We start from the raw sequence: 15,958 nt of genomic DNA on the forward strand, positions 1-15,958 counted from the left end.
GGGAAGAGAGGCATCCACAGGAGATGAAGAGGAAGTCGGAGGAACAACTGAAGAACTCGAAGCATCCTTGGAACGAGGAGGGGACTCAATAATCCTCTTCAATTCTGACTCAGAAACGATTACGGGGGCAGGAGGATCCACAATAGCACCATCAATGACGACCTTGTCAGGATGTAAAGGAGAAAGATCCAAGTCGGGAGCGATAACTCTGACTTGCTCCAGGAAGATCCTCCAAGACTCCTCGGCACCATCAGCGATAGAGTCCTCCAACTCGGCATACACATTTCGAGAGTTCAGCAAATCCTTCTTCACAGACACAAGATCTTGAAATAAACTCTGATAACTCTCCTGTGCTGTCTTCCTCAAACTCGTCTCCATGTTGCATTGGGCCCGCAACTTGCTCTCCTTCTCCCGAAGGCTATCTCTCTCAGCCCACAGCTTGGCGACCTCCTCCTTCAACTCCCTCTCTTGCTCCTGATAAGAAAGAAGCCTCCCCTCCAGCTCCTCAACCTTCGAGGTTAACCCCAAAGAGCTGAGAGGAGTCTTCTCAAAAATATCCAAAAGCTTGCCACAAACACCCGCCGCCCTAAAACTTTCCTCCGCCAGAGTGGTGAGGTGGTTTCGAACAGAAACATCATCCATACTTATATGAGGATAGATGTTCTTTCGGACGAATGCAAGAGCATCCGCCTTAACCCCACCATCAAAAGAAGAGCCAGACTCTAAAGTCTTGCGCTTCTTCTTTTCTGGCTCGGAAAGAAGTCGGGCGGAGGGGAGTGGCCGAGATAAGGCTGAAGAGGAAATCACAATGGGCTGAGAGGGAGTCCCCACGTTTTGAGGAGGGGGAGGAGGAGGAGGAGGAGAGATGATTGCCCTGGCACCACCAGCCCTGGCCCGGGACTTTGCTTTAGCCTCCTGAACTCTCTGGTAAGATTCCTGAGCATTCTTCCTTGCCATGTCTGCAAAAGAAACAATTAGCAAAAATTACAAGTCGGCAAACCTCAAGTCGGCAGATACAAGTCGGAAACAAGAAATACATATACTACCTAGTTGCGACCGAACAAGGGTCGGCGATCCCTGGAGGAATTTCCTAGTGTCCAAGTATGGGGTCCTCCCCCACACTTCTCGGAAAAACCCCACAATGGCCGCATCCACCTCGTCCAGGTCATCCAGACCGTACTTCTCACAAGGGGAGGCCTCCAACCAATAGAGGGGGAAGCGAGGGGAAGAATTCTCATCCAGAAAAAATGGGTGGTGACCCTCTACGGCTTGCACTTTGAAAAAATAATTTTTGAAATCATGGAAGGATTCGTCGAAAAGGGTGAAAATTCTCCGACCTTGTATGGCTCGGAAAGACACTCATTGCTGCTTGTTATTTAGCCCACTAAAGGGCTTAGTCATGTGAAAAAGAAAGAAGAAGATCCTCAAAGAGGTCGGAAAGTCCAAAGCGTGACTAATAAATTGATAAATTTTCAGAAAACCCCAAGAATTGGGGTGAAGTTGGGTAGGAGCAACTCGACAGTGGTGCAAAACAGACACCTCAAAATCCGAAAAAGGAAGAAAAACACCCAAACGGGTGATCATACATTCATACATAAAGAAAAATGAGGGGCCACCTCATTGGCCCTCCCAAAACAAACCCGGTCTTCCGGACCCGGGACTACCAACTCATACTTTGGCTCGTCCTCCTCCGAAGTACAAATCCGGTGGTGAGTACGAAGATGAGTAATAAACTCAGCGTCGACCAAGGGTTCCTCCCCTAGGACCGTGACATCAACCCATTGAGAAAGAACATCTACGGAAGCCATTTCTTTTTTCTTATAAAGGATGACAAAAACCTACAAAAGAAAAAGAAAAGAAAAATCAAAAACACAGTCTCTAAAGGGAGGAGATACGGAGCCAAAATCTACAAACCAACCTATCTACCTACAAAATAAAAGCATGCAAACACAAAGCATGTCATGAGAGAAGAAAAGCTAACCCTTATCCAAAAGTGAAGGTTGGAAGAAGCAGAAGTCTCCAAACACAAGAATGCAGTACGAACGAAGAAAGAAGAAAATTTGAAAGATTGCAGAAACGGAAAAATGAAAGAGAGGGAAAGTATTTATAAACATGCTGAGGGGCATAATGGTAAAAATGGGGCAGTCATTAATGAGAGTGCACCGTTACCAAAGCCATCAATCCCTAAGTGCATCCCTAACGGACACGACGCTTGAATAGACGTAACTGTCAGAAACAAAAGGTCGCGAAAATCACGTCGTTTTAAAAACCCGCATCTCCTCCAAGAAGGTCGGCTACGAACCGGAGTTAAATACTTGAACCCAAGTCTTAAAGAGATCTTGGGCTCAAGTAGGGGCACTGTTCATACCCTGCCCCAATAATAAAGGCCCAGGTCCAAAAGAAAGGCTTAGTCCAGAGGATTGAGCCTTGCTGAGCACCGACCTTCGTGCTAAGAAGTCGGTGTTGACTACGATTTGTCCTAAAGAAGTCGGGCACGAGATTAGCTGGCAGATAAACACACATTCAAATGAGTAACCGCCCCTAAAATCTCTCTAACCACTTCATCAAGCCATATCTTAACCTCCCTAAGATAATGGGACGGTTAACACCCTAAAGATATGGCACTACTCCAACGGTGGTTATTGGCTCACCACTATAAATACACTGACACCCCTCAGGTATCTCTAAGTCCAATACTCTCTAGACCTGCTCACACTCTTGCTAACTTAGGCATCGGAGTGTCTTTGCAGGTACCACCCCCCTCTCCTCGCACAAACAAGTCGGACGGATCCTCCCGAGTTGCAGATCCATTCGGAGTCCTCCTCCTTCATACATTTGGACCAGCCAACGCCATCCATTCTATTAATCTCCGGTTACCCACCGTAACAAATCTTATTATTTAATTTTTTATCTGCGGATATCTTGTTCTTCTTAGTCATAAATTTTTGCCAACTTACGACTTTTTTGTAAAAGTAGTTTGATTTTATAAATCTTTTGTGTCATGCATAATTTATACTGTTAGAACAAAGTGAACTATAATTTAAAAAAAAATTATTCTCGTAATGTTATTATGGATAAAAATACTAGTTCTAATATAATACACAAATGCATTAATGCTAACTTAATACATGAATGATGCACAAATGAACTAATGCTAACTTGATGCATAAATGAACTGATGCTAACTAATGCCACTGATATGATGAAAAATGAACTATTGCAATTTAACAAATTCTAATATAATACACAAATATACTAAAACTGAACTAATGCAATTTAAGAAAAAAAGTAGAAACAGAACAAGCCCAATTTCTGCAATTTTAATACAAATAATTTAAATTGCAGAATACAACAAGTTAACTAGATTTTAAAATACAAGCATAATTTTATAAACTAAATTCTCATAATAGAAACATAATAGAAGCATAATGAAAAAAAAAATCTCAAGGACCTATTTGTCCTTCAAACTTTATTTGCAAAATGACATCAAAGACTTATTTGTCCTTCAAACTTTAGTCCCCTTCCAGCGTGGCACCGTAACGAACACCTGGACACCATTTCAGCCACATCAGCCAGTTTCGTTTGGTGTATAAGAGGCAAATAGACGGAAGGACTAAATTGTCCTCCGTTTATTAAAGTCAGGAACTTTTTTGTGTTTAAATTTTATAAAAAATATATTTGTCAAAAGTTTAAAAAGTCAGGACCTATTTGTCTTTTTCTTAAAAATTTTTATATATTGTATTGTATAAACATTTTCGCGAGGTTGGTGCATGATTATTTTTTCAATTAGAGTATTTTACTATTTCTCCACTTTAACTTTTAGCTAGGATTTCCTCTCTCTTTGCACACTATTACATAAATTAGTTTTTGTTGGACAACAAATGTTAGAGGATTATTATTTTTTATTAATATTAATATTTTTATTAATATTTTATTTTTATATTATTAAAATTTAATATTTAAGATTAATTCAACATCATATTTTTTAAATAATACATCTAAAAAAATATTTTATTTTAATTTAAAATAATTTATTTATCAAATCATAAAAAGCAGCACGCAAGAGCGATCGTCTTTCGAAAAAGACAATCTGATAGTGCTTGACTGCTTGGTGTGGAGTTTGCAAATATCAAGCCAAATATGCAGCAACACCACAAAATCATATATTTATTTTTTTCACATACAAGGATATATAAAAGATACAAAGTTGGTTTGGGATTTTAGAGGAATTAATGCTCAAATTAATTTTTGAAAGATGAGTTATTTTTTAAATATATTTTTGATAAAATTTATCAATTAAATAAGTTTTCTAAAAATTATAAATTAATTATATTTATTTTTTATTATTTTATAAATAATTTTTATTAATGATTAATGGCATAAAATAATAATTGACAATATACATAATTTTATTATGTCTAATTAGATGTTAACTTGATATATTTATGAAAAATTATTAATTTAATTTATATAAATTTTACTTCTAATAATTCCAATATAACTTAAGACTAAATTAATAAAATTTGATAAATATATATTATTATTAATGTCTAATTAGATATATTAGAAGTCATGTATATTGTCATAATATTCTACATGACTAAAGTGATTAATTGAACATTGATCATTATAAAAACTATTAATAAATTGATGGAAGGATTAAAGTGATTAATTTATAATCTTTTGCAAACTAATTTAATTAGTAATATCTTTTAAAAACGAATGTAAAAGTTTAATTAAATTTTCAAAGACTAATTTAACCATTAATTCAATTTTAGAAATGAATGTTTATTTTTTAAATATATTTTTGATAAAATTTATCAATTAAATAAGTTTTCTAAAAATTATAAATTAATTATATTTGTTTTTTATTATTTTATAAATAATTTTTATTAATGATTGATGGCATGAAATAATAATTAACAATATACATAATTTTATTATGTCTAATTAGATGTTAACTTGATATGTTTATGAAAAATTATTAATTTAATTTTTTTTAATTATATAAATTTTAGTTCTAATAATTCCAATATAACTTAAGACTAAATTAATAAAATTTGATAAATATATATTATTATTATTAGTGTCTAATTAGATATATTAGAAGTCATGTATATTGTCATAATATTCTACATGACTAAAGTGATTAATTGAACATTGATCATTATAAAAACTATTAATAAATTGATGGAAGGATTAAAGTGATTAATTTATAATCTTTTGCAAACTAATTTAATTAGTAATATCTTTTAAAAACGAATGTAAAAGTTTAATTAAATTTTCAAAGACTAATTTAACCATTAATTCAATTTTAGAAACGAAACATTAGAAATATAAAAATCGAATATTTTGTTCATATATTTAGCCTTATCACTCCTATCAATATGTAAACTAGTTTATCCCAGCAATTGAAAATAATCGCAAGTGCTACAACAACAAAACTTTATTCTATTAGATAAAGTTAGTTATATAGACTAAATAACATTAAATTTTATCATATATTATATTTACAGTAAAATTATTTACACGTAAAACTACTACGTATATATTAAACATTATTAAACACCAATCAATTATCATATGTGAATACTTATTTATTAAATTTGGTTATTTTAATGGTTAATTATTATTTTACTGTAAAAATATGTAAAATATACGCATTGATATACATAAAAAATTTAATTTTGACGGACTACTAATATCAAATAATTTTACATGTATATTTTATTATATAATATTATTATGACAATAAAAATAATTATTTTTTATCTTAATTACATAAATAATAAATATTGATATAAAACATTTTTACACCATCAATATATTAAAATTAAATACATATATAAATATATAATAATTAATTTAATAGTTGATTTTTTTACAAATATCGATTTTTTTTATGAATAATGAAGTTAGAGACATTCCTTCTTCTGTTATATATGTATACGTGTTAATTTTTTTTGCCAAGGGTTTATGTTTATCACGTATTATAAGTTTTCGTTGAATTTAAATTATAACTATTAATAGTGTGAAAAACCAGAAAATTACATTATCAACCTTCAATCAGGACAAACAAAACAAAAACCTTCAATCTCATACTTGTTATTTAAGCTCCATTCCACTAAACTATTTCTAGTGGTTTAGAAAATTTAATTTAAGCATGTTAAATAGAATATAGTAATAAATTTAATTTTAGGTAGAAACTCAGGTGCAGTCAATTTCACGTGAAGTTAATAGTTAAGAGTCGTTAAATAGAAATTTAATCAAATCAGTCAAATTATTTAACGTTTCTCTTCTATCAACTTTACGTGAAGTTGACTGCACCTGAATTTTCACCCATATTTTATTAAAGATGAAACCAACACAAGAAGTTTCTGCAAACAAATACAAGAAGAACATTCTTATTATTCATTGAGCCACTTCATAAACTTGTTGAAGTTCTGTGTGGACTTGCCATCTTTTGCAATGTTATTCATAATCATATCCTTCATCTTCTTAGACCTTCCCTTAATCTCTTCATCTCCCAAGAGTTGTTCCACTTTCTTCTTTATCTCCCAACGTGATATAATCCCTTTCTCATCCTCCTCAAATCCCAAACCCACCTTCCAAAAATCACAAATATATGCTTTGTCTACAAATTGATCAGCAAAATAAGGCCAACACAAGAAAGGTACCCCATTAGACACACCATCCATAGTAGAATTCCAACCACAATGACTTAAAAAACAAGCTATAGAAGGGTGTTTTAACACCATTGGTTGGGGTGTCCATTTGACAATTTTACCCTTAGTGCCTTGAAATTCATTAGGGTATTTGTGTTTTGTAACACTACCATTAGAATCATCACGCACAACCCAAAGAAAAGGCCTATTAGTAAGTTCAAGGCCAAGTGCAAGTTCTTTGAATTGGTTTGGGTCAAAAATAGTGAAGCTACCGAATGCAACATATATAACAGAACAAGGTGGTTGTTGATCAAGCCAACTCAAGCAAGAATGATCTTCTTGCCAGAATTGGCCCAACGATCTAAACTTAGGACTCTCTTTTATTGGCCCAATTGGTAAGATCTTTGGGCATAAGGATAATGCACCAGGTTCAAGCTCTATGGTTGTGTTGGAAATCCACCAATCAGTTAAATGTGACCATTGTATTGATCTTGCAAGGTAATGAAATATGGTCTTTTGTGATGATGCATCACTAAAGCAGGACCAAGGCATATCAGTTATGTTCATATTAGGCATTTTTGGAGATAGTTGAAATTTCCCTTTTTTAATGGGGAATCCTGCAGTTACAATCAAACAAAACAAACGTGAATGACAAGAGCTATGTAATTAGATTGAAAAGTATGAAAAAAAAATCAATTGGTTACTTTTTAAACAAATTGATTTACCATTACCACTACATGTTTTATATTTGTCCTTTGTTTTTTTTTGGTTGTTTTTATTTTCAAAAAAATGAAAAAAGCAAACAATTATCATTTTTCAGACCACAACATCAAGTTAGCATGAGGATACTACTAAAAGGATCAAAATCCTCAAAAGGGAAAAAAAATGAAAGTACAACTTCTTTTAAATTAAAATTATACAACTCATAATGATAAAAGTTACGAATTTAATTACATTTTTGACGTTCTTATTTTATAAATATTTTTGCTTTAGAAGATCATTTTTTATTAAATTCTTAAAATAGTCACTCAAATTTATGACTTTCACCATTTTAGTCTTTTAAATTTAAAATTTTTTTATTTGGTCTCTGAAATTCAGTTCTGGACATTACTTTAGTCTGTAAATTTTTTTTAGTACTGAATCAGTGAATTAAGTTTTGAGCTGACTCTAACTTGATACGCTGGATACAGAATTAAACAACATCGTTTCATTTTGGCAATTAAACAAAGCAAAAAACGAGAAGTGAAAAAAGAGCGATGTGCAAATCATTATATATTTTTTTATTCTCCAAAACAACTTTGTTTTTGCCTTATTTAAGAGTTAAAACGAAAAAACATCATTTAGTCATGTGTAATTTGTGTAGTGTAGTAAGTGGAGCTAGATTTTATTAGTTGACTCAATATCGAAAAGAATCTAGGAATCAATATAGTGCTTGGAACTGGATCTCACAGACTAATATAATAAATTTTGATTCTGAAGAACAAAAATGATAAAAATAATAAATTTTATGATGATTAAAGGGATCTAGTCAATTTTCCCACTAAAGATTGGATTGTTAGCTTTGCTGGAAAATTTGCTAATTCTTATTTGTTAATATTTTACAAAAGAGAGAGAAAACTCACACTATTGGCAAATAAATTTGCAAACAAAACGTTTAGTGTGTATGTAATTGCTTACCATCACTATCCATAATTCCATCCTCAATAAGCTTTGGAATGTTGTCTTCCAAGGCAAGCATAGCTGACGATGAAGGGATGATGATAGCACCTTTGATTGCAAGCTTTTGCGCTATTTCCAAGGCCCATGCCATATATGTGTCACAAACCATGCCTGTGATTCTGTTACTCCCACCATCCCTGGAATTAATGTCCCTTATAAGCATTTCAAGATCACTAGGCATGGTTCTCACCATTGAAGAAATTAAAGCAGCCATGTCACTTCTATCATCTTCAGGTCCTAACCCATCAGCAATTGAGACTAGCTCCACTTCTGAACCATCAAGAGTAACCTTACCATTCATTGCACTAAGAACTCTCTTGTGGTTGAACTCAGTGTTGACAAAGATAACTTTGCAGCCATGTTGAACTAGTTTGTGTGATAAGTGCATTAAAGGGTTCACATGCCCCTGTGCTGGAAATGGCAGAACTAGAACATGATTCAGACCCATGTTTCTGGAGAATTATTGTGTGACTACTACTTGATTAAGTGATGCACAAGGGTTTATGATTCGAGTACATATATATGTTTAATTATTTCAGTAATCCATTATTTTTTTGAAAAAAATGTATGTGAAACATTATGTTTGAATTATAAATATATAACTATTTATTTTTTATATTTATGGATTATTATTTATTAACTATATATCATAGAAAATTTATATTATCTGATTTTAAAGTAGTAATATTTATACATTTAATTTAATATTTATTTGAAATATTTATTAGACCTAAAGGTGGTAGAAGAAATAGAAGATCAGAGATATAATTATGTGATAATTATTGTGGGGCTACTTTTGAGACAATAATGAGTGACTAGTTAAGTGATGTGCAAGGTTTATCATTCGTATATATATATGTTTTTAGAAACATAAATTTTTAGTAAAAAATTGCCTTATTTTTTTATTGTATTTAATATATCACAATAAATAAATATTAAATAAGATAAATTTGGACGATTTGAGTTATTTTTAGATCTAAAAATGGTAAAAAGAAATAGAAGATAAATATAATTATGTGAAAATTATTGTGGCTAAGAGATACAATAATGAGTGACTAGTTAAGTGATGTACAAGGGTTTATGACATATATATAATTCTAATATAAAAATATTCTAGTGAGTATAATAATTTTATATATCAATACTTTTTAAGATATTATAGTCATTATAATATTGTTCAATAAAAAATGTGCGTGCGTCTGTGTGAATTATGAATATAAAGTTATTGGTTTAGGGGTTTACTTTTTGTATTTATAGATTATTTTTTATTAACTATCATAGAAATTTTATCTTATCTGATTTTAAAATAGTAATATTTATACATCTAATTTAATATTTATTTGAAATATTTATCAGATCTAAAGGTGGTAGAGGAAATAGTAGATCAAAGATATAATTATGTGAAAATCATAATTTAATCATTAATTTTTTCATATATGTATAAGAATAATTAAGGTTTCTAATAAGATGGGATAACATAGAGCAAATACAGTATCCAGTACTAGTAATTACAAAATCTAAAGACGACAAGATACATATGCAATAATGATTTGGAGATATCAAGAAGTGTCAAGATTCCTGTAACAGGAAAATTATAGGAAAACCGCAACAAGCTAAGAGTGATCATTTTAAGGAAGAAAACAAAACCACTTCCTGATCTCATATCTGTCAACCATTGCCAGGGCATTTTTTTATTTAAATAAAATAAATAAATTATTTATTTATTTATTTAAATAAATCAATTTATAAAATTTTATTTTTTAAAATATTTAATTATAATTTTGTTGGCACAAAAAGAAAAAGAAATAAATATTAATGATATTTATGCTAATGCTGGTAGCAAAAACAACGCTAAATGACTTCAGTCTTTTCACTGTTAGTTATTAGTAAAAATAGAGTAATTTTTTTTCCAAATTTAAGCTGTCACTATAAGTAAAAATGGACAAAAAAGAGAGAAGAGAAAAAATTATTGTCAATCACTTCTACATTTTTCTTTCTTGTTTTCGTTTTACTGACAATAACAGTGTAAACATAGTGGTTTTTGTTTTCATTTTTGGTACCAACAAAATTGTAATTAAATATTTAAAAAAAGTAAATTGATTTATTTAAGTAAACAATTAATTTATTTTATTTAAATAAAGAGTTCCATTGCTAGCAATAATCTTCCCAAAAATAATTTTGTAATCTTTATTTAATGAGAATTTATAGAAAATTAATTTTAGTTAGTTAATGTTAGATAATTTTAGTATTTAAGTTTATAATTTAAAATTTAATATTAAAAATTTAGAATTTAGAATTTAGAATTTAGAATTTAAAATTTAAGATGAATAAAATAAGAGAAATTTTTGGAGGCCAATAATTTTTAGTACTTAATACAAATACTAAATTATTTTAAACAAATAAATTTTATTCATTTATGTGTGTAAATTCTAAAATACGGCTATAAACGATATTGATTTATGTGTACAAAAATTTTGATATATAGATACAAATTATATACTTGTATATAAAATTTCGGTAAATATAAGTATAAATTATTGTTAACAAAAAATGATAATATTTAATAATCATATAACATTATTTATAAAAAAATTTTAAAAAATGACTAATATTAACTAAAAAAGTTAATTACCTAATATTCATCTTCAACTATATTTATAATATTAAAAATTAGTTAAAAAATTAATTATTTATATAAAATATATATTATAATATATTTTAGATATGCAACAACATAATTAGGAGCAGTGAGCACGGCCGGATTGGTTTAGATTTAGGGCGAAATTAAAATCGAACCAATTAAATTATAATTGGTTCAGTTTGGTTTAAATTTATATTTTTTTTTGTATATATATTCGAACCAAACCAAACCAATTATAAATGGATTGATTCGATTCGGGTAATTGGGTATCTAATGAAACATAATTCTTAAAGAAAATTAAAAAAAAACAAATTTTATCTTAAAATTTTGTAAGTACAATAAATATGTAAATTAATAGAAATAATTCAAACATGTTAAATACCAAATATATTAAAAATTAAACACATTAAAATTCAAACATATTAAATATTAAATATATTAAAATCCAAACATGTTAAATACTAAACACATTAAAAACTAAATACAAAAATGTAATAAAAATAATCTTTCAAAATCTTCACTTTATAATCCTTCGTTAAAATATATATATATATATATATTAATTTTTTTATTTAATTAATATATAATTGAATCTATAAATTTGTTTAGATTCTATATTTTCATAACTATTATCCAGGCTAATTACTAAAAAAAATTATTCATTTGGTTTGAGTCAGATGCAATTACATACTAATTTAATTAATTCGATTGAGATTAATTAAATACTCACTTCTGGTACTCACCCTTAAACATAATAAAACATTAAATAAATCATTCGAAGCAAATTGCTCACAAATACAACAGTTTCAAAGTATATATGTTTCGATGAATGCTAATACTAATAATTGAGCTTATTGCGCTGCTTTGGCGGAAAAAAAAGCAAAGATGGTGATGATTGCAATGTTGAGTTATAATAGTTCATGAAATTTGATTCTCGATTTAATTTAATTTTTAAAATTTTAATTGACTTAAATTATATTTTAAAATTTTAAGATGTTATTTAAATTATTTCTTCTGTTTATTTTGCAATTTGTACTTAAATAACATCATTTTATTTATTTATTTATTTTCTCATTTTTATTATTATTATTTTTAATCATATTTTTTTAATTTTATTATTTTCATTGCTATTATCACTATCCTCTGTTTTTTCATCTCTTTCTTATCCATTATTTTTCTGTTATTCTATTATCTTTTTTTTTTATCTTTCTCTTTTTATAATAACATAATTTATTTAAAAATTAAATAATAAATAATTTACAATTTATTATATTTATTGAAAATTTTATTTTTAAAAAATTATTTTTTTTAAATAATTAAATTAAATTTTATGATATTTTAAATTTAAAATTTTTAAATAATTTTTATTATAATGAGATATTTAAAAAAATAATAGAATTTTAATTATTATTATTATTGTTATTGTTGTTGTTGTTTAAAAAAAAAAAAAGAGAGCGGCCGAAGGCCATTTTATACACGTATATGCCATTATATATATATATATATATATATATATATATATATAATGAAAGAAAGAAAGCAAGCCAAATTTGGCTTATACGCATGAAAAAAAATATGTATATATATATAGTCTTGACACATGTCACCTTCAATTATTAATCAATGACACTTAATCAAAGGATAACCAATAATTATCTTTCTATCTCCTCAAGCATCACCGAAATGAACTTAAAAAGGAAAATAAAAGAAAGAAAGAAAGCTGAGAGCGAAAGTGAACGTATTTTTCGTGAACTTTCGCTATTCGATTTTTGGAAGTTCGTAATTTTAATAAAAAATTTAATTTGATAAAAGTGTTTGTATTTTTTTTATATGTTAGTGTTATTTTTGTTCGGTGAAAATTGACGGTGACGTAATTTTTTTTCTTTTAAGTTCGATTAACTGGAGTTTTAGGAGACACAAACGATTTTTGATATTTTTTTTTATCAGCTTGGTCAAAATTTTTTTTCGTAGTTTCGAGTATTTTGATTTCGTATGAAAGTAAGTTTCGATAAATTCTCACCAATTAAATTTATGTTGGATAAGTAAATAGTTGTTGTGATTGATTATTGATGGAGCTTGATTGACTTTATATTGAATTTTGTTGATATATTATTATATGTAATTAAGCTTGTGATTTGGTCATGTTTGTACTGTCCAAACTGCGATAATGAGACTGATTTGAAAAAATGTCATTGTGTTAGTTTTTGAATAAAATGGGTGAGATTTGATAGCTGAGGAATTAAATTAAAAGTTATGAAAAATCGGTAACCGTAAAACTCAAAAATAGATTAAAATTTAAATGTATATTTTTAAAAATAAAATAAGGAGAGTTTTGGTTCTTGGTGAAGAGAAGAATCAGCCAAAAAGAATTATTTTTGAAGAAATATATTTGTATTTTTATGAAAAGATTGAATTTAATATTATAATTATATAAGTTTTTTGGGTATTTTGGGTAATAAATAAAGTTTAAGGATAAAACGGGTATTTTTATAAAAATTCAGGGTTATTTATATAATTATGAAACAAAATGAAGGTTTAAATATAATTTTATAAAATATTAAAGTCAAAAATAAAATATTAAAGAATTCGTGGTTTAGAAGATAATTAATAAAAATTTGAAAATAAGGTTTTATAAACTAAGTTTTAAAAGAAGATTATAAATATTATTTTAAATACTTTTTTAAAATTACTCATTTACATTATAGTAAATTATTATTACAAATTATTTTTTATCAAGATATTATTTTTTGAATATTATTGTATGTATTATGAAAAAAAATAAAATAGAGAGTGGTAAACAGACAAATTTTTCTAAAAACTTTAGAAAGACAAATCTAAGTTAAGAATCTCATTATCCTCTCTTCATAAAACATTTAGGGAAAGATGAGGGAAGAGTGTGAAGATAGTTTTTTATTTTAAAAGTAAGGAATTAAAAGAGTGAAGAGAAAAGAAAAGAAAAGAAAAGAATATATTAGTTAAAAGAACCTCTGTCACAGGAGAGCAGAGAGTAGAAAGGAAAAGATAGAAAGAACAAAAAGAAAAGGAGAGAAGCAGAGATGATTGTTTACCTGCTGAAAATGAACAGAGATATGGTGGTGAGTCCACCGAGATTTGCTTTCCAGAGATACATCGGCTAATCCAGGAGATGGTTGCACCTGTAAGATAGAGGTTGCTTACAGAGGTTATCGTTACATACATTTGCTACAGAGAGCCTCACCTGTAAAACAGAAGTTGCTTACAGAGGTTATGTTTGCATATATCGGCTCAAGAGAGTCTCACCTTTAAGACAGAGGTTGCTTACAGAGGTTATGACACAAGAAACCAAACTCAAACAAAGGTTGCTGAGTTTTGTCAAGAGTGGGTCGAAACCGACAGATGAGCTCATGTCATTACCTGCACTAAAGATAGACATGCATCATACTTGTTTGCGCATATTTGTTTGTAATGGTAATTTTCTGTGATTGTGTGTGTGCTAAATGACTATTTGAATTATGTGTTCTTTAATTGTTGAATTAGATGGTACCTTATTGACTGTTATTGATGACCAAGTATATATAGAATGAACTTAACTCCTAACCCCGACCCTACTAAGAATGACTCCCCAGTTATTACCCCAAATCTCCACTCCTTTCAGCTACAGGTGCGAAGGCTTATTGCGAAACTGCGAGAGCATAGAGGAATATGTTTACGAGTTGAGTTGTTAGAATTTATTTCCCCTCGCCTTGTTTGTTAGAGTTTTATTCAGAGGGATAGGTTCTGTAATTACTTTTATATATAACACTACAACGTATTATTAATATTAAGTATGTGAATATGTGTTGTTTGTACTTGTTGGAAGAGTTATAGTTTTAGTAAAACCATCGATAGATTTACGCGTAAAGACTCAATATTAAATAGATAATAAAAGGAATTAGGTTAGTAATGTCTTACTTTCGGTACGATCATGAGGTGCTAAAAGTTAGGATGTTACATTCTCCACTTCCTTAGCCAAAAAATATTGCAAAAAAAAATTGGACCATCCAAAGAACTCTCATCTTCATTACAATAAAAAAACTCGACGACAAGTAAATACTCAAAATCCAATCATCGTCGTCGTCATCATCATCAGTCTCACCTACATGCTCTACCACTCCAACAAATAGAAGCATCGGCAAGGTGAAAGTAGATTGAGAATTATTGTTGGAGCCATGACCCTTGAGGTCACATAATCAAGTTTACCAATCAAATTGAGAAAGAAAAAAAAAAGAAGAGAGAAGGTGAGGAGAAGAAGGGTAGTGGTGGTGAGAGTGCATGATGGGGCTAAAAATGTATAATTGAGGGTGGTGGCAATGGAATGATTAAAGGTTGAGACATTAAGGAAGAGGAAGAATACGAGAGGGAGGAATCGTTTAAGCAGAAATAGCAAAACGACGTTATTTAATCGTATCATGTCATTTATTTTTTTATGACAAAAATAGATAAAGAGATTAACTTGAATCACACTTTAAAATTGTAGGATATATTTGAATTAATTAAAAATTAAAAAATTAAATTAAATTAAAAGTTAAATTTTAGGATCTTTTAAATATTAACTCTAAATATAAAATATTAAAATTTAATACACATTCGTCAATTTGATTTCATTTTGTTTAGTTAGGTTTTATGTTCGTCAGTCTTCGTAAATTAAGAATTTATTTGAATTTTGAGACCTAACACAAGACTCAGCCCATTCTATTTTTGCTAATAGAAAATAAAACAAGTAGAAAAACACATTGAAATGAATATTTCTTTTCACTATTAAAAAAATTATCAAAGCTACTTGATAAGTATTTTGATCTTTTAATAATCGTTGATTTCAGATTCCTATAAAGTATAAGTACCACGCTTAAGAAAAATGAGTATTTTCTTCTAGGGAAAATGGTGACTTTTTCTTATAATACCAACTTTATTATTA

At 28.8% G+C, this 15,958-nt stretch overlaps 1 protein-coding gene across 1 annotated transcript; it reads right to left on the bottom strand.

The window, feature by feature from the left end:
- Positions 1–6,181: 6,181 nt before the first annotated feature.
- Positions 6,182–8,920, bottom strand: LOC112797863 (UDP-glycosyltransferase 83A1). The gene is made up of 2 exons (XM_025840970.3): positions 8,343–8,920; positions 6,182–7,282 (listed from the first exon to the last, which is right to left on the bottom strand). The coding sequence occupies exons 1-2, from the start codon at positions 8,830–8,832 to the stop codon at positions 6,408–6,410; spliced, it is 1,365 nt and encodes a 454-aa protein (XP_025696755.1). The 5' UTR covers positions 8,833–8,920; the 3' UTR covers positions 6,182–6,407.
- Between the last annotated feature and the right edge of the window lie 7,038 nt (positions 8,921–15,958).

This window comes from Arachis hypogaea, chromosome 4 (assembly GCF_003086295.3).
Source record: "Arachis hypogaea cultivar Tifrunner chromosome 4, arahy.Tifrunner.gnm2.J5K5, whole genome shotgun sequence".
Lineage (NCBI taxonomy): Eukaryota > Viridiplantae > Streptophyta > Magnoliopsida > Fabales > Fabaceae > Arachis > Arachis hypogaea.